Consider the following 22,043-nt stretch of genomic DNA (forward strand, 5'->3'; position numbering starts at 1 on the left):
CTTGAGAACATGACCTATGAAGGAAGGCTGAAAGAATTGGGTTTGTTTAGTTTGGAAAAGAGAAGACTGAGAGGGGACATGATAGCAGTTTTCAGGTATTTAAAAGGATGTCATAAGGAGGAGGGAGAAAACTTGTTCACCTTAGCCTCTAAGGATAGAACCAGAAGCAATGGGTTTAAACTGCAGCAAGGGAGGTCTAGGTTGGACATTAGGAAAAAGTTCCTAACTGTCAGGGTGGTTAAACACTGGAATAAGTTGCCTAGGGAGGTTGTGGAATCTCCATCTCTGGAGATATTTAAGAGTAGGTTAGATAAATATCTATCAGGGATGGTCTAGACGGTATTTGGTCCTGCCATGCGGGCAGGGGACTGGACTCGATGACCTCTCGAGGTCCCTTCCAGTCCTAGAATCTATGAATCTATGAATATGGTCACAGTTTATATCAATAACGTCACACCCCTGCCACAGGCCGCACCGTCAGGAAGCACCAGCCATTTCGCTCAGCTAAGAGCAGCTTTGCGGGGACTTGCCCTGGTCTGTGCGCCTTGTTGGGGAGAGGAGATTTCTCACAGCAGAGGCTCTTCAGTTTAGCATCCCTTTGTACAGACCCTGATACTCACGATGCCTCTGCCACTTAACTTCTGTGACAGGTTGTCACCCCGGGTGCAGTCTGGAAGCCGTGGGAACCGCTGCACCTCTGTAAGACACCCAGCTGGGCTGGCCCTTTTCTCACACTGCTTAGTTCAGGGGTTCTCAAACTGGGGGTCGGGACCCCTCGGGGGGTCACGAGGTTACTACATGGGGGAGTCACGAGCTGTCAACCTCCACCTCAAACCCACTTTGCCTCCAGCATTTATAATAGTGTTAAATATATAAACAAGTGTTTTTAATTTATAAGGGGGGGGTCGCACTCAGAGGCTTGCTATGTGACAGGGGTCACCAGAACAAAAGTTTGAGAGCCACAGATCTATACAGCTCCGTGGGCTGGTTGGGAGCTGGCGGGGGGCCCAGTGAGATGGGCTGGCAGGACATTGCTGGCTGGAGAGCTCTGAGCAGGATCCCCAGTGGACAATCTGGGGAGGGGCGCGGGTGGGAACAGGGGCTGAGGCCTGGTGCCATCTCTGGGGGAGACACCCCTGCTGGAGGGGGCTGGGCAGGGTAACACCCTGGACACCCACAGGGGGCTACTGAGGGTGTTCAGCAGCTTGTGGGTCTAAGGATGCTACTAAAACTAACCAGGCTCCCACCACGGCTGACCCACTCCCTTCCCCCGCCCCCCCCCACAGCCCTGCGTGGGACTGTCCCTTCATTCCCCATAATGGGCCAGCCCCACCGCCCCCCCAGCCCTGTGTGGGACTGTCCCCCCATCCTCCACCATGGCTGGCCCCACTGACCCCCTAGCCCTTCGTGGGACTGTCCCCCCATCCCCCACAGCCCTGCGTGGGACTGTCCCCTAATTCCCCCCCCCCAAGGCCTGCGTGGGACTGTCCCCCCATCCCCCACAATGGCCAGCCCCACCACCCCCGCAGCCCTGTGTGGGACTGTCCCCCCATCCTCCACCATGGCTGGCCCCACTTAGGGTGACCAGATCGCAAGAGTGAAATATCAGGACACATTGGGCGAGCGGGGTGGGGGAGGGGAGAGGACAACAATGACAGACACAGGTGCACAGAGCCATGAGAGGGGGCCCTAGGAAGCTGCGAGAGGGTTGCACGGCCCCTGCTGCATCCCGCACTACAGGCCACAGGGCAAGGACACCTATTGAATTCAATGAGAATTTTTCATGTGAATTGATGTACCTAGTTCTGAGATTATAAAGCCAGAAGGGATCCGGTGATCACCTGGTCTCACCGCCTGTATAGCACAGACATAGAACTTTCCCAAAATAATTCCTAGAGGATAGCTTTTAGAAAAAGCTTTTAGAAAAACACCATGACCCTTAGTATATTGTTAATCGTTAGTTACTCTCACCACTGAAAAGCTATGCCTTGTATCCAGTCTGAATTTGTCTAGCTGCAACTTCAACCCTTGGCTCATGCTCTACCTTTCTCTGCTAGACTGAAGTGCCCATTATTAACTATTTGTTCCCCATGTAGATAGATAGTTTTGAATACTATAGATCACAATTTTCAGCTCAGTTGTCTGAACATGCAGAGCTTTAAAACTGCTATGCTCTAAACTGTATATTAACTACAATTTGATAAACCTGCATGTCAGAGAACTGTGTGCCACTACTACCAGACAGTGGCACAAGGCAATTCAGTGTGAATCACAGCAATGTAAGACTGGAAGGGACAACAGGTCATCTAGTCAAACCCCTGCACTGAGGCAGGACTGAATATAACAACACTAGACCATCCTTGACAGGTGTTTGTCTAACCGCTTAAAAAACTCCAATGACTGCTATTCCATAACCTCTCCAGTGCTTAACTACCTTTACAGTTAGGAAGTTTTTCCTAATATCTAACCTAAATCTCCCTTGCTACAATTTAAGCCCATTGCTTCTTTTTCCTGCATGTCCTGAGTGGGACGGGGGTGAGTCCAGGCAGTGGGATTGGAGGGAGGGAGGTCGAGGAAGTCTGTGGGTGTGTGGGGATGGACCAGGGGAAGCAGGGTGGAGGAACTGAGAGGAACAGGACTGCAACTGGGGAAGGCGGGGGGGCTGAGGGGGATGGGACAGGACTGGGATGGGGGGAGTAGGGTAGAGGCTGAGGGGAGCATGAATGGGACAGGGTAGAGAGCTGTGTAGAGTGGGGCGGGGCGGGGTGGGGCGGGGGAGACAATGGGGCTGGGCTGGGGATGTTCGGGGAGAGGGACAGGGTCTGGAGGGAATGAGACAGAGGGGAGCAGGACTGGAATGAGGGGAAGTTGAGGGTAGGGTTACCATACGTCCGGATTTTTCCCGGACATGTCTGGCTTTTTGGGCTCCAAATCCCCGTCGGGGGGAAATCCCCAAAAGCCGGACATGTCAGGGAAAATCGGGACATGCGGGGCCAGCGGTGTTGGGCCGGGGGCTGGGCTGGGGGACGGTGGTGCCGGGCCGGGGGACGGCGGTGCCGGGCCGGGAGCGCCGAGGGCTGGCGGTGCCGGGGGCCGGGGGCGCCGAGCGCTGGCGGTCGGCGGGGCCGGGGGCCGGCCGGGGCCGAGGGCCGGCGGTCGGCGGGGTCAGGGACCAGGGGCACCGAGGGCCGGCGGTCGGCGGTGCTGGGGGCCAGGGGCGCCGAGGGCCGGCGGTCGGCGGTGCCGGGGGCCGTGGGCGCCGAGGGCCGGGGGCGCCAAGCGCCGGCGGTCGGCGGTGCCGGGGGCCGGCAGTGCCGAGCGCTGGGGGCCGAGCGCCGGGAGCCGGCGTGGCTGCGGGGTGCTGAGCGGGCCGGGGGTGCTCGGCCGGGGGCCGGGCCCGGGGCCAGCACCCCAGGGCCCGAGCCGACCCAGGCTGGAGACGCTGGGGGGGGGCCAGACTGGGCCGCGCCTCCTCCCCCCACACCCCCGTTACCTGCTTCAGGCTTCCCGCAAATCAAATGTTCGCGGGAAGCAGGGGAGGGGGCGGAGTTGGGGCGGCGACTTTGGGGAAGGGGTGGAGTTGGGGCGGGGGCATGGGCAGGGCTGGGGGCGGGGCCAGGGCCCCGTGGAGTGTCCTCCTTTTGGAGGCTCAAAATATGGTAACCCTAGTTGAGGGGTGGGACAGCAGGGGGAGTGATGGGGGTGGGATGACGGGAGAGGCTGAAGAAGAGATTTGGGGTAGGGTAGGGACTGAGGGCAGTGGGTTCGGGGTGAGAGGTACAGGGGGAACTGCGGGGGAGGTTGAGGGAACAGGGTCAGGGTGGGGGCTGAGGGCAGTGGGTCGGGTCTACACTAGGGTTACCATATTTAGTGCCTCCAAAAGGAGGACACTTTAAAGGGGCCCCAGCCCCGCCCCAACTCCGCCCCCTCCCCAAAGTCTCCGCCCCCTCCCCTGCTTCCCGCGAACATTTGAGTCGCGGGAAGCCTGAAGCAGGTAAGGGGGAGTGTGGGGGGAGGAGCCAGGGGATTTGGGGTAGGGTAGGGAGCACCGCCGGCCGAGCCCCCGAGCCCCCGGCCCGGCACCCGGCCCGGCACCTGAGCCGCCAGACGAGCCCCCGAGCCCCCGGCCCGGCACCGGGCCCCCCCGAGCACCGCCGGCCGAGCCCCCGAGCCCCCGAGCCCCCGGCCCGGCACCCGGCCCGGCACCCGGTCCGGCACCCGGCACCCGAGCCGCCGGCTGAGCCCCCGAGCCCCCGGCCCAGCACCGCCGGCCAGGCCCCCCGATCCCCCGGCCTAGCCCGGCACCGGGCCCCCCCGAGCACCGCCGGCCGAGCCCCCGAGCCCCCGGCCCGGCCCGGCACCGCCGGCCAGGCCCCCTGAGCCCCCGGCCCGGAACCGCATGTCCGATTTTCCCGGACATGTCCGGCTTTTTGGGATTTCCCCCCGGACGGGGATTTGGAGCCCAAAAAGCCGGACATGTCCGGGAAAATCCGGACTTATGGTAACCCTAGTCTACACTGGCACCTCTCAGCATTGCTGTGCCGGGCGGCAGACCTGCGCCAGCGCTACCCTGGCAATGGAAGAGTCCTCAGTGGAAATGCAGACTTCATGACACAGACCCTCCTCCTCACTTCAAACCTGATGCTGCTCTGGTCAGTCGCTAGGCTCTTGTCACTTTCAAACCCATGCAGGGTATCTGGCTCTTTTTCAGTTCTGAGGTTAAGAAAAGCCTCTGCATTTTGTGAGGGCTTCAGCGTTCACATTCCTACTTCACAAACTGTCTGCCTGACACATTGCTCCCAGGGCATTCATCTTTAGTCATTATCGGCAAGTCCATCAGATTAACGAGCAACACAGGGAGGCAACACAATGGTGTCAAGGATTTTTAATTTTTCAATCCACTTTGGCCTCAACAGGGATAACAGCAAATCTGGACAGAGCAGATGGGTGTCAGGATGGGTTTGGGTATTTATTAATTTTTTTTTTTTAAGTGAAAATGTTTGGGTCTGAGCAAAGGCTGCAAACTTCCCTTTGGAAACCTCTGCAGATCTTTTGCCCCAGGGGCTAACGACAGCCTGGATTCCGGGACAGATTTCCACATCCATGCAGGGTGAGATGATCGGGGGCGGGGGGGGGAAGGGACTGTGGGGGAGGCAGAGGGAACAGGGTCGGGGGGGCTGAGGGCAGTGGCTTGAGGGTGGGGGGCACAAGGGGGACATTGCGGGGGAGGCTGAGGGAACAGGGTCAGGGGGCCTGAGGGCAGTGGGTCTCAGGGGAGCCCCCCCAGAGGGACCTGCCAGGGGGCCAGGTGAGCCCAGCAGGGCTTACTTGGAGCGGCTCCCAGAAGCATCCAGCAGGCAGGTCCCTCCCAGTCCCTCTGGCCCCTTCCTAGGGTCGGGTCGAGGGGAGGGGGGCAGGGGAGGGGGGGCTCTCTGCCCGGCGGCCGCTGCCTGCTGCCGGAGTCTATAGGCCCCGCCCCGCTGCAGCACGCAGGAGAGCGAGACCGCCCCCTCTCTGTGTGCCAGGGCAGGGGCAGGGGCAGGGCTGCGCTCTGTGGGCTCCTGCCGGCCAAGCGGGGGGCCCCGTGGGCTGGCTCCGCCGCGCCGGGAGCTCAGCTGCGCGCTGCCCCAGGGCCCAGGGAGGGAAGGTGAGTGGCGCTGGCGGTGCCAGCTTGCCACGGCCCCCCTCATATAGGGTGACCAGACGTCCCGACCAATGTAAGGTCGAGACGCCGGACAAGTCCCCTAAAATCGGGACTGTCCCGATAATATCTGGACGTCTGGTCCCCCTATTTGTGGGTAAGGTCTGATTAGTATATTGACCTGGGTCTGGGGCTTGGTCCTTTGGGATCGAGAGAAACGTTTTTCTTTTACTCGGGCATTGGTTTTCATAACCATTTGTCCCCATAACGAGTGGCACTGGTGGTGATACTGGGAAACTGGAGTGTCGAAGGGAATTGCTTGTGTGACTTGTGATTAGCCCGTGGGGTGAGATCCTCTCTGTTTGGTTGGTTTGGTGCCTTAGAGGTGGAGAACCACCAGCCTGGGGCTGTGACTGCCCTGCTCTAAGCAATTTGTCCTGAATTGATACATTCAGAAGTGTCCCGCCAAAGACAGCGTCGTTACAGGGAGGCTGCAGCTCTCAGCTCCGTTGTGGTTGGGTGTTTCTTAGCCCTTGGCTTGCTGGGAATGTCCCAGGGGCAGGGGAACCCCAGAACTGGACATGGTCCCCGCTAGTGGGCTCTGTAATAGCATCAACTCCCCCTCCTGACTCCATCCCTGGGTGGGGGTAACCCCCAGCCCCCTCCCCCCCGGCCACCTTTTGTCCGACCCCCCCCGCCCGCCTGCCCGCCCGCCACCGACCCAGCCCCATGGAGCGTGCAGGGCCCTCAGTGTCCTGGGGCAGGAAGGAGCGACACCCGGGGGTGATGAGTGAAGCACTTTTTATTGCAGGGAGTCACAGGCAATGAGCGGGGGGGGGGGGGGCTGCCCCCCCCGGCGAGCTGGGGCAGGGCCAGGAGCAGAGTCGAGTCCAGGGAGCAGGGGCGCCCCCGGCAGGGCGGAGCGGGGAGTCTCAGGCCAGCAGAGCGGTGGGGGCAGCGGGGCCCCGTGGGGGGAGCAGCCCCCTCAGTACTCACAGATAAAGGGCATTCTAGCCCCGCAACTCACACTTCTCCATTGACCACCTGGCAGAGAGAGAGGGGTTAGTGCCCTCCTGACTGGCACCTGGAATGCAGCCCCCAGGAAACCCCGGATCCCTTGCCCCAGACCCCCGTATCCCCACTAACACCAGATCCCCTGCCCCACACCCACAGCCCCACCTACCCTCGGATCCCCTGTCCCACACCCCACAGGCCCACCTGCTCTTGGATCCCCTGTTCCAGGACCCCATGAACCCCAGATCCCCTGCCCACAGGTCCCCGGTTCCCCTGCTCCAGGGCTCTTGTTCCCTCAAGCAGTGAATAGATCCCCATCTCTGCCCTGTCCCCGCCCCCCGGCTGGGGGGCTCCTCACCTGAAGGGCACATGGCGACACACGTTTTCCCAGTGCGGCAGGGGTTCCCTCTGGCCCAGTTGGAGTAGTTCCAGGAACTGCGGTCGACCCAGTAGGCGCGCAGACAGTGGTGCTTTGAGGGAAGGGGCTGGGTTAGGATCAGTTCTGACCCATCTGCAGGGTACATCGGGGAACCTCCTACCCCCACCTCTGAGGGGCCGGGGCCATCGCTTGGGCTGGGGCCAGGAGCCGTTCGTGCACTGGAACCGGGTGGTGGCTGGGGAGCATAGCAAGGGGCTCTGGATTCGCTGGGATGGGGGTCAGGCCCTAGGGCAGGATGCGCCCAGCACGTGCTGGCACCAGCCTCTGCCCTGGCAACGGGGCCCAAGAAGACTCCCAGCCATCCGGGGTCAGCTGGACCCACACCTGAGACACCCAGGCCCACCTCCCAGGGGGCAAGCGGGGGGGTGGTCTGGGGCAGCCCTGAGCAGGGTCCCGGTTGGCGACACACTGAGCCGCAGCGGGGGATGGATCCCGCTGTCCGCTCTGCACTGGAGGGGAGGCCAGCCTCAGAGCTGGCAGGGCCCTGATGAGGGAGTCGGGGGAGGGGGGGGTTCTGGGCCAGGCCCAGGCAGTGGGGGAACGGGGCCAGCAGGGCCAGACCAGGGCCAGCTCCATGGTTTTGGCCGCCCCAAGCAGCCAAAAAAAAAAAAGCCGTGATCACGATCTGTGGAGGCAATTCGGCGGGAGGTCCTTCGCTGGGAGAGAGGGACCATCCGCCGAATTGCCGCCGAATAGCTGGACCTGCCGTCCCTTTCCGGAGTGGCCGCCCCAAGCACCCGCTTGCCAAGCTGGTGCCTGGAGCCGGCCCTAGGCCAGACACTCTCCTTACCCAGCCGGAGGTGTAGCCCCCGATCCACACCTGGCTCCGGTTGGTGCGGGTACGCACCATGCAGCTCAGGCGTTGGTTGATCAAGCTGCTGTGGATGGAGGCCAGTTGGCCGCGGTAGCAACGGGCACACGTGTCCTGTGAGGAGAGGGGGAGGGGGACATGGGGCATCCACCAACAACCACCCCATGTGCCATTCACTGCCTCTATGCCCCCTATGTCACCCCTTCAGTCCCTCCACTGCCCCTATGGTGCCTCCACCACCCTACCGCCATCTACTGCCCCTCCACCGCCCCCACATCCCCTCCACTGCCTCCATGGGCCCCCCATCACCCCTATGCCACCCGTCCACCGCCCCATGCCCCCTCCACCACCCCCATGCCTCCTTCACTGCCTCCATGGGCCCCCCATCACCCCTATGCCACTCCTCCACCACCCCCATGTCTCCTCCACTGCCTCCATGGGCCCCCCCATCACCCCTATTCCATTCCTCCAACACCTCCATACCCCTTCCACCACCCCATGCCTTCTCCACTGCCCCCACGTGCCATCCACTGCCCTTACAGCCCTCTACTGCCCCCACTCCTCCTCCACTGCTCCCATGGCCCCCGATCGCCCCATGCCACCCCTCCACCACCCCTCTGCCCCCTCCACTGCCCCCATGGGCCATCACAATGTGTGCCCTCTCCACTGCCCCCATGTGCCATTCTGTAACCCCATGGGTCTCCCACCCCACTTCCTGACCCATCTGCAAGTCCTCCCCACAACCTGTGCCCATGCCCCACTCACCTTGGCATTCTCAAATGTCCGGCAATCGGTCACAAGCATATACCGATAGTTGCAGCCCCCCTGGCCAGGCACAATCACCCTGAAGCTCTCTCTCTCTGTGGGGCACGGTGGCTCCGGCTCCCTGGGCTCCTCCTTGCCCTGCTCGGCTGGTACCTCCTGCTCCGGGGCGCCCTCATCTGAGGATGGGTGCAAGAGACACCAATTGGCCCTTCCAGCTGCAAGACGCAGCCCAGATCCCAAACAATCCATGGAGGAGGGAGATGGAGCAGATCTAGTGGCCGGGGACACAGGTGTCCGGGATAGAGAGGGTCAGGGTGTCACTGGGGGGTCAGGGGACCCTGGTGTCCCGGATGGAGAGGGTCATAGGATTATTGGGGGGGCAGGGGACCCTAGTGTCCGGGCTGCAGTGAGGTGGAAGGTTATCGGGGGCAGAGGCCCCAGGTGGCCGGAACAGAGTGGGCCTGGGGGCTAGTGAGAGCACAGGTCTGGGGTAACGGAGCCCTGTACTGTGCTTGCTGGGGTCTGACCCAAGCCCATGGGGTCCATGCAGTGTCTGCTGGGGGTGGTGGAGGTTCCCACTGGGGGCAGTGACCTGTGGGTCAGGCTCCCCATAGGGTGGGGGAGGGGCTTTAGCCATGGGGACTTGGGCCCCAGAACTTACGGAGCTGGTGAGCAGAGACGGCCCCCAGCAGGGCAAGTGCCAGGACCAGGAACAGCTTCATCTTGGGCAGACCTGGGATGGCAAACCACTGTGAGACAGAGGCAGATTAACACCGCCCCAACCAACCCCCTCACAGTCACTGAGCGCATACTGACCCCCCTGCCTAGAGCCCATCCCCCTCCCTCCACTTAGCTCGGACTGACCACCCCCGCACCTAGGGACCTCCTGCCACTGCACCCTGACCAACCACCAAACTCCCCTGGGCTGATGACCGCCCTCCAACCAACTCAGCCTTTCCCAGCTAAGGTAGGGCTGGGCCAAGCAAGAGTGAAGAAGTTAGCCCGGGGCCTTGGCTCAGCTGGGGGGGAGACAGGTGAGCTGTCACTCAACTGCCCTGTAACACAGGGACAACGGGCTGTGGGCATCCATTGACTATGGACAGAAGGTGGCAGAGAGAACCCAGCATGTGCTGTTAGTCTGTGGAACTCCCTGCCACAGGATACAAGGGGCCGAGAGCGCTGAGCAGTGCCAGGCCTTTCTGGGTATCAGAGCAGCCTCAGGGGCCAACAGTGAGGCCTCATGACCTCAGGCTCCAGGGCAGGAGCTGAACAGCCCCCAGGGTCAGGCAGGGATCTGCCCCTGCCACAGAAAGGTGAATTATGGCAGTCACTTTCCCAAGACATCCAGCACTGGCTGCTGTAAGAGCCAGGCCCTGACCGAGTGACTCCACTCTGGAGCGGCTCCCCATCACCACCCATAGCCCCTGGGGTCACCAGAGAACCCCCTCACCTCTGTGATGGCTGTGGGTCCTCAGCGAGCTCCAACGGCTCCAGCCATCCCAGCCCCTTATATAGCTCTGGAGCAGGAGGCTGGAGATGTGGAAAGAGCCACTATCAACTCCCAGCCCCTTATTCTACCCCCCCCCCCGCACCCCACAGCTTGCGACATCCCCACACCCAGCCTGGGCTCTGACCCACCAGCTGCCCCATGTCACCCTCTAGGGGCCATCGGAGGAGTTTACAAACGAGCTGTCTACAAAGTTCCCCCAATTCCCCATAGACCATAGGGGGTCCTGGATTCATCCCCCTGCTGATGGTAGCAGAGAGCTGGGCTCCCAGCCACTCGGGGACCCGCTTTAGGAAGACCCTGACTGTAAGGCCGGCTAGCAGGAGCTGTGGGTCGGGATTGAGGAACGCTGCTGTCAGCCCCCCTCCCCCGCCATCACCAGCCCACTCTCAGGCCGCACTGGCTCAGGGCCTCCCTGCAGATAAGCATCTCCCCACAGGTGCTGGGCAGGTTTCACAAGAGAATTTCACACAGCAACGGCCGCGCTGGGACCCCGTGTCTGGGCTGTCCCAATAACCCCTGGGGCCGTTTCACCGCAGGCTGCAGCGCTGGGCGCCCGGCCACAGGGAAGGGGGCAGCAGCCAATTGGGTGACCAGATGTCCCGATTTTATAGGGACAGTCCTGATATTTGGGGCTTTGTCTTATTTAGACACCTATTACCCCGCACCCCCGTCCCGATTTTTCACACTTGGGCGTGGTCACCCTAGCAGCCAACGGGCTGGTGCCATCTATCCCGTGAGTGCCAGCATTGGGGTTCCCTCCCCTCCCCCGCCGGCACTCTCTGGGGTCAGCCCCTCAGAGCCATGGACTCCCTCCCCTGCCATGGGACCCTGCCCAGTGCTGGCTGGGACTTGAGTGGGGTGATCACCCAGAGTCTGGCGCATGGCCCTTCCCTTCCTGCGGTGAGCAGGGGCGCTGGGACCCCTGAGTCTGGAGTGGGACTGACCAGTGCTGAGCCCTGGGGCACAAATGGGCTCCCCCCACTTTCTATAGTGCCCCCCACACACACTGATGCCCCTTGCAGAGTTCATCGGGCCCCATGAAACCCGCTTCCAACCCCCTGGAGAATCTGAGGGCCCTGCCACGAGCTGCCTTTAGTCCCAGCAGAGCTTTCTAGACACCAAGAGCCGACAGCCCATTGCGCCGTCTGTCTGCGCTCCTGTGTCACACTGGGCACTGGCCCTGCCTTGGGGCTCCTGCGTCCCGCCCCGACGGAGCCAGAGCGCAGCCTCTGGAGAGAGGCTGGACTGAAAGACTCCGAATGATGGAGCATCTGCGCCTCCCCTTCCCCCGCAGGCGAGTTGTCCCCAGGGCTATGAGCACCGGGGTTACCCCTTCACCTCCTGGCACCTGCCCAGAGAGCAGCCGGGTCAGGCTGGGCCTTGGCCTGGTGCATCCTGGGAGAATTGTTAAGTGGGGAGGTTAAGAGGGGCTTAACTGATCAGTGGGCAGGACAGCAGGTGGGAATCAGGACACTTGGGTTCTTTGCCTGGCTTTGCACCCACCTGTGATGTGACCATGGACCAGTCACATCCCAGCCCCATGCCTCAGTTTCCCCTCCCCACCCTTCTCTATTCAGACTGAACTCTTTTGGGTAGGGGCTGTCTCTTGATGGTTGTATGTGCAGCACCTGGCACACGGCTGGCCCCCAACCGTGGCAGTTTGATGACCCGGTTGTCACTGCAGCTGCGAAGGTGTGTGTGTGTGTGTGGGGGGGGTCTCTTGTCTTCTCCACCCCCTACCCCGCCACAGGAAGCCCTAGAACCTTGCCCACACCTCTCCCCTGCCCAGCCCAGGACGCCATTCGCTGGCTCTGCAGAGGCCCTGAACACGAAAGCGGTGGCCCCGGCTGTCTCCTGCTCTCGGCTGCTGCGTGCACCTGTCACAGGCAGCTGCTCATTTCGGGGCCACCCGCTGCTGCCCGAGCTGCACAGGGTGTGGAGTCCCCCACTTCGCTCTCCACTCCCAGTGGGGCGCCTGCCCCTGCTGCAACCACGCTGCCCCAGCCCAGGCCCCTCCTCCAAGCCTGGCCCCTCTCCCCCCCACTCCAGCTGGCCCCCCGCCTCCCACAGGGGTGGTGTGTGTCCAAATGGGCCATTTCCTGCTTTTCAGACGTTCCTGATCCCCTCAGTTTCCCCCTCCTGGCCCCTCTCCCAGCTCACATGGGGGGCAGGGCTCAGGTACCCGCAGACGGACAGAGCCTCTCAGAGCCCCTCCCATCCTCACCCCTCACCTGAGCCCCTTTCCTCCACTACCACCCATGCACCCTCCCCATAATACCCCACCTCTCGCCGCGGTCACAACCCTCTCGCCCCTGCTAGCACCCCAAATCCACCGCCCCGTGAGCATTCCCACGTGTCATTTAGCTTCTCTTCCAAAATAGTTTCCACCCATTCTGGCTGCTCTGCCCTGCTCAGAGCCCAGTGAGAGTCCAAACCCCACACCCTGGATGGAGGCGGTTTTTCCCCACTCGGCTCCGCCTCGCTGGCAGAGTCTTGCCCAGGGCCGGTTTCAGAGTTGCCTGAACCTGTGAACTTTATGAAATGCTGGCTTTTTTCGGGGGAGCTGTATCTCAGCAACCCCTCAGGCCAACGACGCCTAATTTGGGTTGCTCACCCTGCCCTATGTGCCTATAAGGCCCGGCACATTTCAAGCCAATCCATGGCTCAGGGTGGATTTTGGAGTACTGAGAAGACTCACAGAGTCGGCCTTTAACTGGCAAAGGCGTCCTGCCGCAAACTACAGCCTGTCTGGCACCAGGCTGACAGGAGCGCTGAAGGGGCTCTACACAGCTCTCTGCAGTACTGCATGATCACAATGGGGGGAGGGATAGCTCAGTGGTTTGAGCATTGGCCTGCTAAATCCAGGGTTGTGAGTTCAATCCTTGAGGGGGCCATTTAGGGAACTGGGGTAAAAATCTGTCTGGGGGTTGGTCCTGCTTTGCGCAGGGGGTTGGACTAGATGACCTCCTGAGGTCCTGTCCAACCCTGCTATTCTCTGAATGGGGCCCATCTCCCAATGGGACACTCTCAGCTGAAGAATGCCCTGTGGAGATGAAAACAGCCTGAAACAATAGCTCAGAGAGGTCTCAGCTGCTCCCTGCATGTTAGCAGGTGTTCCCATCCTTCTGGCCCAGGGCTGCAGAGCCTCTGATATGCATCAAGCATGTCCAGTCTGCGTCCTCGGAGCATGCAGGGTCCGTGGGTTGGGTTTGAGGGAAGTCTGCAGGGCTGGGTGTGCGAGGGAGCGTGTCAAAAGTGAGAATTGTCTGTAATACTTTTCTCGGGAGCAGACATCTCCATTCCCCCATTGGCCTTGGCATGGCCATCTGCTGGGTGCCAAGGGGTTCTCATTCTCCTCCTGTCACAGAGCCATAGTCACAAGGCCTTTGGGACGGTAGCTGGCCGGGGTAGTAAGAATACGCCATGATGAGCTGGCTGCAAATATCATGTTCCAAGACAGGAGACAATGGCCAAGCCAACGACTGACTGTACCAGCCAGCGGCCCCAGCAGGCAGAATGGGTGTAAAACCCAAGTGCCTATGGCTAGGGTTACCATAATCCAGCAAGCAAAAAAGAGGACGGGAGGAGCCCCGCCCCTGTCCTGCCCTAGCCCCGCCCCTGCTCCTCCCACTTCCCCCCCTCAGAACCTCAACCCTCCCCCCGCTGCTTGCCCCCTGACTGCCCCCTCCTGAGACCCCCACCATCCTAACTGGCCCCCTAGGACTCTACCCCCTACCTGTACCCTGACTGCCCCAACCCTTATCCACACCCCCATCCCCAGACAGACCCCTGGGACTCCCACGCCCCATCCAACCACTCTCCACCCCCTGACAGCTCCCCCCCCCAAAACTCCCGACCCATCTAAACCCCTCTGCTCCCTGTCCCCTGACTGTTCCAATCCCTCTCCCCACTCCTGCCCCCTGACAGGCCCCCCTCCAGAAGTCCCAAACACCCCCTCCGCCCCTTGTCCCCTGACTGCCCCCTCCTGGGACCCCTGCTCCTAACTACCTTCCAGAACCCCACCCCCTACCTAAGCCTCCCTGTTCCTTGTCCCCTAACTGCCCCCTCCTAAGACCCCCCCAACTGCCCCCCAGGACCCTACCCCCTACCTGTACCCTGACTGCCCAAAACCTTATCCACACCCCCAGAAAGCCCCCCCCCCCGAACTCCCGACACCCCCCATCTCTTGACTGCCCCCTCCAAAACCTCCCTGCTCCTTCTCCGACCCCCTGGCCCCCTTGTTGTTGGCCTTTCTTCGCCTAATGTCTCGGTGAGCGGCCTGAGCCGCTCATCCGGCACGCTGGGCAGCAGTGGGGGAGGAGCTCCAGACTGCCGGAGGCGATCTGCGATGCAGGGATGGAGGGAGTTCTGCTGCAGGGCGGAGGAGGGGCTCTCTCTGGCTGAGTGTCGGAGCCCCATGTAAGTGGCACCATCCGGCCGGCTGCACTGTTAGCCGCGCACGCTCTGCATGGGGGGGAAGTCCGGACATTTACAAATTCCCCCCGACGCTATTTTTAGGTTAAAAAGCCGGACATGTCCGGGGGAATCCGGACGAATGGTAACCCTACTATGGCTATGATCCAGGCAATCGCAGAGGGGACCAAGGCAGGGAGGGGTCCCCTGAAAGCCAGATCTGGCTCGCCTGGCATCAGCTGATCCGTCCTGCTCACTGTCCTCCGTACCGTGTGACCTGGCAGGTATCATATGTGGGAGCTCACTGGTAGGGGCCCTGGAGTTGCTGTTGGAGCCTCCCGGGACAAACACCGTCACTGCTTCCGGCGACGGTACCTAGATGGGTGGAATCTTTCTTCTGTCTTCCTAGCCGTGTCTACACTGGGGGTTAGGTCAGCCTAGCTGTGGCACTCGGGGGGGGGGGTGCTTTTCTCACACACACACACACACACACACACACACACACACACACACACACACAGAGTGGCGTAGCTAGGTGGATCTAAATTTGGGGTGTAGGCCTGGGTGAGCACAGCAGGGGACCCTGGACAGGAGGGGTCGGGAACCAGCATTATCAGGACAAGGTTCCCAGACACACAGGAGCTCAGCTTGGGACAGAGGCTGTGTCTACACTACCCAATCTGTGCCAGCACAGCTCCCGGGGTAGACACAGCGCAGGCCGGTGAAGGAGCTTTTCCTGCTGCTGTAGGGATGCCATCTCCCTGAACGGCGTTCGCTGGGCCAACGGCAACACCCGTCCATCGACGTAGCTGAGTCCACTCTGGGGGTTGTGCCAGCACAGCTGCGCTGGGTTCCCTGACGTAGCTGTGCCAGTGTTTTAAGCGTAGACCAGGCCTGACTGGCAAAGGGACGTAGCTGGAGCGCTGGCTGCTGCCAGGCTGAACTCGGTCTCTGTGCCAAGCGAAGCTGGCCCGCTTGGGGCAAGGCTGCCCGGTGCTGATGCGAACACAGGACGCGGTGCCCCGGCCAAGGGGAAAAACCTCTGCACTGGGCGGCGCTAGCGGGAGAAGCAGGAGGGCTGGAGGCTGGAGCCGAGTCTCCTGTCCGTGGGGAAAAGCGCGACCCCTTGTGGGGGCTGGGCAGGAAGAGGCAGACCCAGGAGACGGGGGACGGGGCATAACCTATACCCTGTGAATCCATGCCAGGGAGCCCAGGGCTGGGGTGTGTGGGTTGGGATTGAGGGGCACTGGCGGAGCTGGGTGTGTGCCTAGGGACGGGCTAGCAGGGGCTGCGGGTCGGGACTGAGGTGCACTGCTGTCAGTCACAGCCCCCCACCCCACCCCCATCGCTGCCCTGCTCTCAGGGCGCACTGGCTCAGGGCGTCCCTGCCGATAAGCATCTCCCCGCCACGCTGGGCAGGTTTCACAAGGCCATTTCACACAGTAACGGCCACTCTGGGACGCCGCGTCTGGGCCGTCCTGATAACCCCGGGGCCGTTTCACCACAGGCCACAGCACTGAGCGCCCGGCCACAGTGTCAGCATTAGAGTCCCCTCCGCTGCCCCACGCCCTGGTAGTGTTACCAACCCTCCAGGATTGTCCTGGAGTCCCCAGGAATTAAAGATTAATAGTTAATTAAAGATTATGTCATGTGATGAAATCTCTAGGAATTCATCCAACCAAAGTTGGCAACCCTACTCCCTGGGGGCGGCCCCCTCAGAGCCAGGGACCCCTCCTCCCCATTGCCATGGGGACCCTGCCCAGTGGGGCTGGGACTCGGGAGCCGTAAACATGCCCCTGCAGACGCTGGCGGACCCGGGGTGGAGCTGCCCAGCGCCCTGGCACCAGCCCTGTTCAATGCTGCTATCAGTGCCCAGACCAGGCTGTGGATTGTGCTGTGACCTGGCCTGGCCTGACCCGGTCCTGTGCATTCCCACCGCTGCCAGCTCCCGCCTGCCCCAGCCATGGCCACAACCTGCCCACGCCCCTGTGTCTGCCCCGGTCCCCACCCTCCTCCCTGGCTCTAGCCTGGCGCAGAGGAGCTGTGGGGCAAGCAGAGACCAGGGCCTGGGGCCCATCCTGGGAGATAGGGGATGGGGGGACAGTCCCACACTGTGCTGGGGGGCGGTGGGGCCAGCCATGGTGGAGGATGGGGGGACAGTCCCATGCAGGGCTGGGGGGGGGGCAGTGGGGCCAGCCATGGTGGGGGATGGGGGAACAGTCCCACGCAGGGCTGGGGGGGCAGTGGGAAATCATGCTGTTGTCAATCCTTTAGAATCTAAAATCTAAAGATTTATTCATAAAAAGAAAGAAATATAAATGAGAGTTAGAATTGTTTAAATGGAATCAGTTACATACAGTAATGGCAAAGATCTTGGTTCAGGCTTGTGGCAGTGATGGACTAAACTGCAGGTTCAAATCAAGTCTCTGGAACATCCCCAGCTGGGATGGGTCATCAGCCCTTTGTTCAGAGCTTCAGTTTGTAGCAAAGTCCCTCCAGAGGTCAGAAGCAGGATTGAAGACAAGATGGAGGAGCTGCAGCAGCCTTTTATAGTCTCTTGCCATGTGGCCTTTCTTTCTTTGTCCCAAAGACAAGCTCTCCAGCACATGGCATGAAAAGACTTAGATGAGAGTTCTGTCCATAGGCATGTCCCTGCATGCCTTGCTGAGTCACAAGGTGTATCTGCAGTCTCTCAATGGATCAGTTGTATAGCTGATGGTCCTGAACGGGCCATCAAGCAGGCTAGGCAGTGCTGATGCCAAATTGTCTGGGGTGTCACCCAGAAGCATAGCACAAGTTTGAAATTACAGAGCGTATAGAGCCAATACTTATAAGTTTAAATCCAAAAATGATACATGCACATAGACAGCATAATCATAACCAGCAAACCACAACCTTTTCTTAGACACCTCCCACGACAACCTTTGTACAATATTTGCTGCAAATATATAACAGTGGTTGCAACAACGATCTATATGGTCACAGTTTATATCAATAACGTCACACCCCTGCCACAGGCCGCACCGTCAGGAAGCGCCAGCCATTTCGCTCAGCTAAGAGCAGCTTTGCGGGGACTTGCCCCTGGTCTGTGCGCCTTGTTGGGGAGAGGAGATTACTCACAGCAGAGGCTCTTCAGTTTAGCATCCCTTTGTACAGACCCTGATACTCACGATGCCTCTGCCACTTAACTTCTGTGACAGGTTGTCACCCCAGGTGCAGTCTGGAAGCCGTGGGAACCGCTGCACCTCTGTAAGACACCCAGCTGGGCTGGCCCTTTTCTCACACTGCTTAGTTCAGGGGTTCTCAAACTGGGGGTCGGGACCCCTCGGGGGGTCACGAGGTTACTACATGGGGGGGTCGCGAGCTGTCAACCTCCACCTCCCAACCCACTTTGCCTCCAGCATTTATAATAGTGTTAAATATATAAACAAGTGTTTTTAATTTAGAAGGGGGGTCGCACTCAGAGGGTTGCTTTTGCGAACAGGGGCTGCTAACAGGGAGTTTCGCAAGGGAGTTCTCCAGGTGAAGGAGGAGCAATACAGCACCCTTTTGGGCGGACAGGGGGCTGCAGACAGGAGTTTGACAGAGGGAGGCTTATGATGGTTAGGAGGACCTGCAACACCTGTGCCAGCACTGCTTCTGTCTCCTCCACCTGTGCCTGTAGCCAGACAGAGCACCTGAGCATGGATGCCTCTACCCAGATCCTGGTGTGGTTTTGCAGAGACTGTAACTTGCAATTTCCACTTACTGATATCCAGGCTGGGGGGACCATCCAATGTGAAAGGTGCCTGCTGGTGGAATCTCTCAGGCAGCAGGTGGGAGAGCTACAGGAGGAGGTGGCTAGGTTGAGGAGCATCCGAATCCACGAGCAATTCCTCGACATTGTCCATGTGGAGACAGCTGAGGTAGCTGTCCCAGTACACAGGACTGCTGATACACCACTGGTGGAGGAGGAGATGGCTCAGGGTGGACACTGGCAGCTGGTTACTTCTGGCAGCAGGCAGTGCTCCACCCCTGCTCCGAACCCTCCCGCCGTGGTAATAGGTAACCGTTATGCTCTTCTCGATACAGGAAAGAAGGAATCACTCCCTACATTAAAGGAGGAGAAGCCTCGTACCCCTAAGGCTGGGAGGTCTGCTGCCACCACTGCGAATAGGAAACGTAGGGTAGTGGTGGTCGGAGACTCTCTGCTGAGGGGGATGGAGGCGCCCATCTGTCGCCCTGACATTTCATCTCGGGAGGTATGCTGCCTGCCGGGAGCCCGTATCCGAGACGTTACGGAGGCATTGTCGAGGATTATCCAGCCCTCTGACTACTACCCCATGCTACTCATCCATGTGGGCACAAATGATACTGCACGGTGTGACACTGAGCGGATCAAGAGTGACTACAGGGCTCTGGGAGTACGGGTGAAGGAGTTTGGAGCGCAGGTGGTATTCTCTTCAATTCTTCCTGTCAAAGGTAGGGGCCCGGGCAGAGACAGATGCATCATGGAGGTGAATGCCTGGCTGCGAAGATGGTGTCGCCAGGAGGGCTTTGGCTTCCTAGACCACGGGATGCTATTCGAGGAAGGACTGCTAGGCAGAGATGGCGTTCACCTTTCGAGGAGAGGAAAGACCCTATTTGGACACAGACTGGCTAACCTAGTGAGGAGGGCTTTAAACTAGGTTCGACGGGGACAGGTGAGCAAAGCCCACAGGTAAGTGGGGAACATGGAGACCAGGGAGATGGGTCGGAAACGAGAGGGAGTGTGGGCTATATTGTCAGAGAGAAAGGAGGGTCAGGACAAAACTGGGAGGAAAGATCAAACCAGTATCTTAGATGCCTATATACAAATGCGAGAAGTATGGGCAATAAGCAGGAAGAACTGGAAGTGCTAATAAATAAATACAACTATGACATTGTTGGCATCACTGAAACTTGGTGGGATAATACACATGATTGGAATGTTGGTGTGGATGGGTACAGCTTGCTCAGGAAGGATAGACAGGGGAAAAAGGGAGGAGGTGTTGCCTTGTATATTAAAAATGTACACACTTGGACTGAGGTAGAGATGGACATAGGAGACGGAAGTGTTGAGAGTCTCTGGGTTAGGCTAAAAGGGGTAAAAAACAAGGGAGATGTCATGCTAGGAGTCTACTACAGGCCACCTAACCAGGTGGAAGAGGTGGATGAGGCTTTTTTTAAGCAACTAACAAAATCATCCAAAGCCCAAGATTTGGTGGTGATGGGGGACTTCAACTATCCGGATATATGTTGGGAAAATAACACAGCGGGGCACAGACTATCCAACAAATTCCTGGACTGCATTGGAGACAACTTTTTATTTCAGAAGGTTGAAAAAGCTACTAGGGGGGAAGCTGTTCTAGACTTGATTTTAACAAATAGGGAGGAACTCGTTGAGAATTTGAAAGTAGAAGGCAGCCTGGGTGAAAGTGATCATGAAATCATAGAGTTTGCAATTCTAAGGAAGGGTAGAAGGGAGAACAGCAAAATAGAGACAATGGATTTCAGGAAGGCAGGTTTTGGTAAGCTCAGAGAGCTGATAGGTAAGGTCCCATGGGAATCAAGACTGAGGGGAAAAACAACTGAGGAGAGTTGACAGGTTTCAGAGTAGCAGCCGTGTTAGTCTGTATCCGCAAAAAGAAGAACAGGAGTACTTGTGGCACCTTAGAGACTAACAAATTTATTAGAGCATAAGCTTTCGTGGACTACAGCCCACTTCTTCGGATGCATATAGAATGGAACATATATTGAGGAGATATATATACACACATACAGAGAGCATAAACAGGTGGGAGTTGTCTTAACAACTCTGAGAGGCCAATTAATTAAGAGGAAAAAAAACTTTTGAAGTGATAATCAAGCTAGCCCAGTACAGACAGTTTGATAAGAAGTGTGAGAATACTTACAAGGGGAGATAGACTCAATGTTTGTAATGGCTCAGCCATTCCCAGTCCTTATTCAAACCGGAGTTGATTGTGTCTAGTTTGCATATCAATTCTAGCTCAGCAGTCTCTCGTTGGAGTCTGTTTTTGAAGTTTTTCTGTTGTAATATAGCCACCCGCAGGTGAGCCATTACAAACATTGACCTGCAATACTTTTCACAATGAACATCAGCGGGGGATAAACTGGGAGTTTAAGAATATTTGGAAAACAATTTTAGAATAACATTCAGTGCTGTGGTTTAAAAGAAAAAAACCCTGTTAAAACTCATAACTTAGCAGTATTCAGTGTTTGAAAAAAAAAAAAACTTCTAGGAGCTCTGGGATACAAGTTAAGAATGTTGGAACAGGAAGATGTTCTGCTTAGTTACCACTTGGGCAAGGCGGCGTGCTATGGAATACTTGCAAGATTTCACTGTAATGTTTTACAGTATATAGCAGCGCAATGCTGATTCCATTGATATTGTTGACCAATTCATGCTGATTTTATTTCAGCCCACATCTTAATAGTTTTGAATACTATAGATCACAATTTTCAGCTCAGTTGGTCTGAACATGCAGAGCTTTAAAATTGCTATGCTCTAAACTGTATATTAACTGCAATTTGATAAACCTGCATGTCAGAGAACTGTGTGCCACTACTACTAGACAGTGGCACAAGGCAATTCAGTGTGAATCACAGAAATGTAGGACTGGAAGGGACAACAGGTCATCTACTCAAACCCCTGCACTGAGGCAGGACTGAATAATAACAACACTAGACCATCCTTGACAGGTGTTTGTCTAACCTCTTAAAAAACTCCAATGACTGCTATTCCATAACCTCTCCAGTGCTTAACTACCTTTACAGTTAGGAAGTTTTTCCTAATGTCTAACCTAAATCTCCCTTGCTACAATTTAAGCCCATTGCTTCTTTTTCCTGCATGTCCTGAGTGGGACGGGGGTGAGTCCAGGCAGTGGGATTGGAGGGAGGGAGGTCGAGGAAGTCGATGGGTGTGTGGGGATGGACCAGGGGAAGCAGGGTGGAGGAACTGAGAGGGACAGGACTGCAACTGGGGAAGGCGGGGGGGGGGGCTGAGGGGGATGGGACAGGACTGGGATGGGGGGAGTAGGGTAGAGGCTGAAAGGAGCATGAATGGGACAGGGTAGAGAGCTGTGTAGAGTGGGGCGGGGCAGGGGAGACAATGGGGCTGGGCTGGGGAGGGTCGGGGAGAGGGACAGGGTCTGGAGGGGATGAGACAGAGGGGAGCAGGACTGGAATGAGGAGAAGTTGAGGGGGTGGGACAGCAGGGGGAGTGATGGGGGTGGGATGACAGGAGAGGCTGAAGAAGAGATTTGAGGTAGGGCAGGGACTGAGGGCAGTGGGTTCGGGGTGCGAGGTACAGGGGGAACTGCGGGGGAGGTTGAGGGAACAGGGTCAGGGTGGGGGCTGAGGACAGTGGGTCGGGTCTACACTGGCACCTCTCAGCATTGCTGTGCCGGGCGGCAGACCTGCACCAGCTCTA

General features: G+C 58.7%; 1 protein-coding gene across 2 annotated transcripts; it reads right to left on the reverse strand.

Moving 5' to 3' along the window:
- Positions 1–6,430: 6,430 nt before the first annotated feature.
- On the reverse strand, positions 6,431–10,203 carry LOC101952048 (bone marrow proteoglycan-like). Of its 2 annotated transcripts, none has more exons than XM_065595799.1 (6): positions 10,121–10,203; positions 9,332–9,403; positions 8,671–8,846; positions 7,885–8,019; positions 7,014–7,125; positions 6,431–6,685 (listed from the first exon to the last, which is right to left on the reverse strand). In XM_065595799.1, the coding sequence occupies exons 2-6, from the start codon at positions 9,390–9,392 to the stop codon at positions 6,627–6,629; spliced, it is 543 nt and encodes a 180-aa protein (XP_065451871.1). In that variant the 5' UTR covers positions 9,393–9,403; positions 10,121–10,203; the 3' UTR covers positions 6,431–6,626. The 2 variants fall into 2 exon arrangements, with proteins under 2 accessions (XP_065451871.1, XP_065451872.1); XM_065595800.1 differs by having other exon boundaries at positions 9,332–9,419; positions 10,121–10,180.
- Between the last annotated feature and the right edge of the window lie 11,840 nt (positions 10,204–22,043).

The sequence above is a fragment of the Chrysemys picta genome, chromosome 4 (genome assembly GCF_011386835.1).
Source record: "Chrysemys picta bellii isolate R12L10 chromosome 4, ASM1138683v2, whole genome shotgun sequence".
In the NCBI taxonomy this organism is placed as follows: domain Eukaryota; kingdom Metazoa; phylum Chordata; order Testudines; family Emydidae; genus Chrysemys; species Chrysemys picta.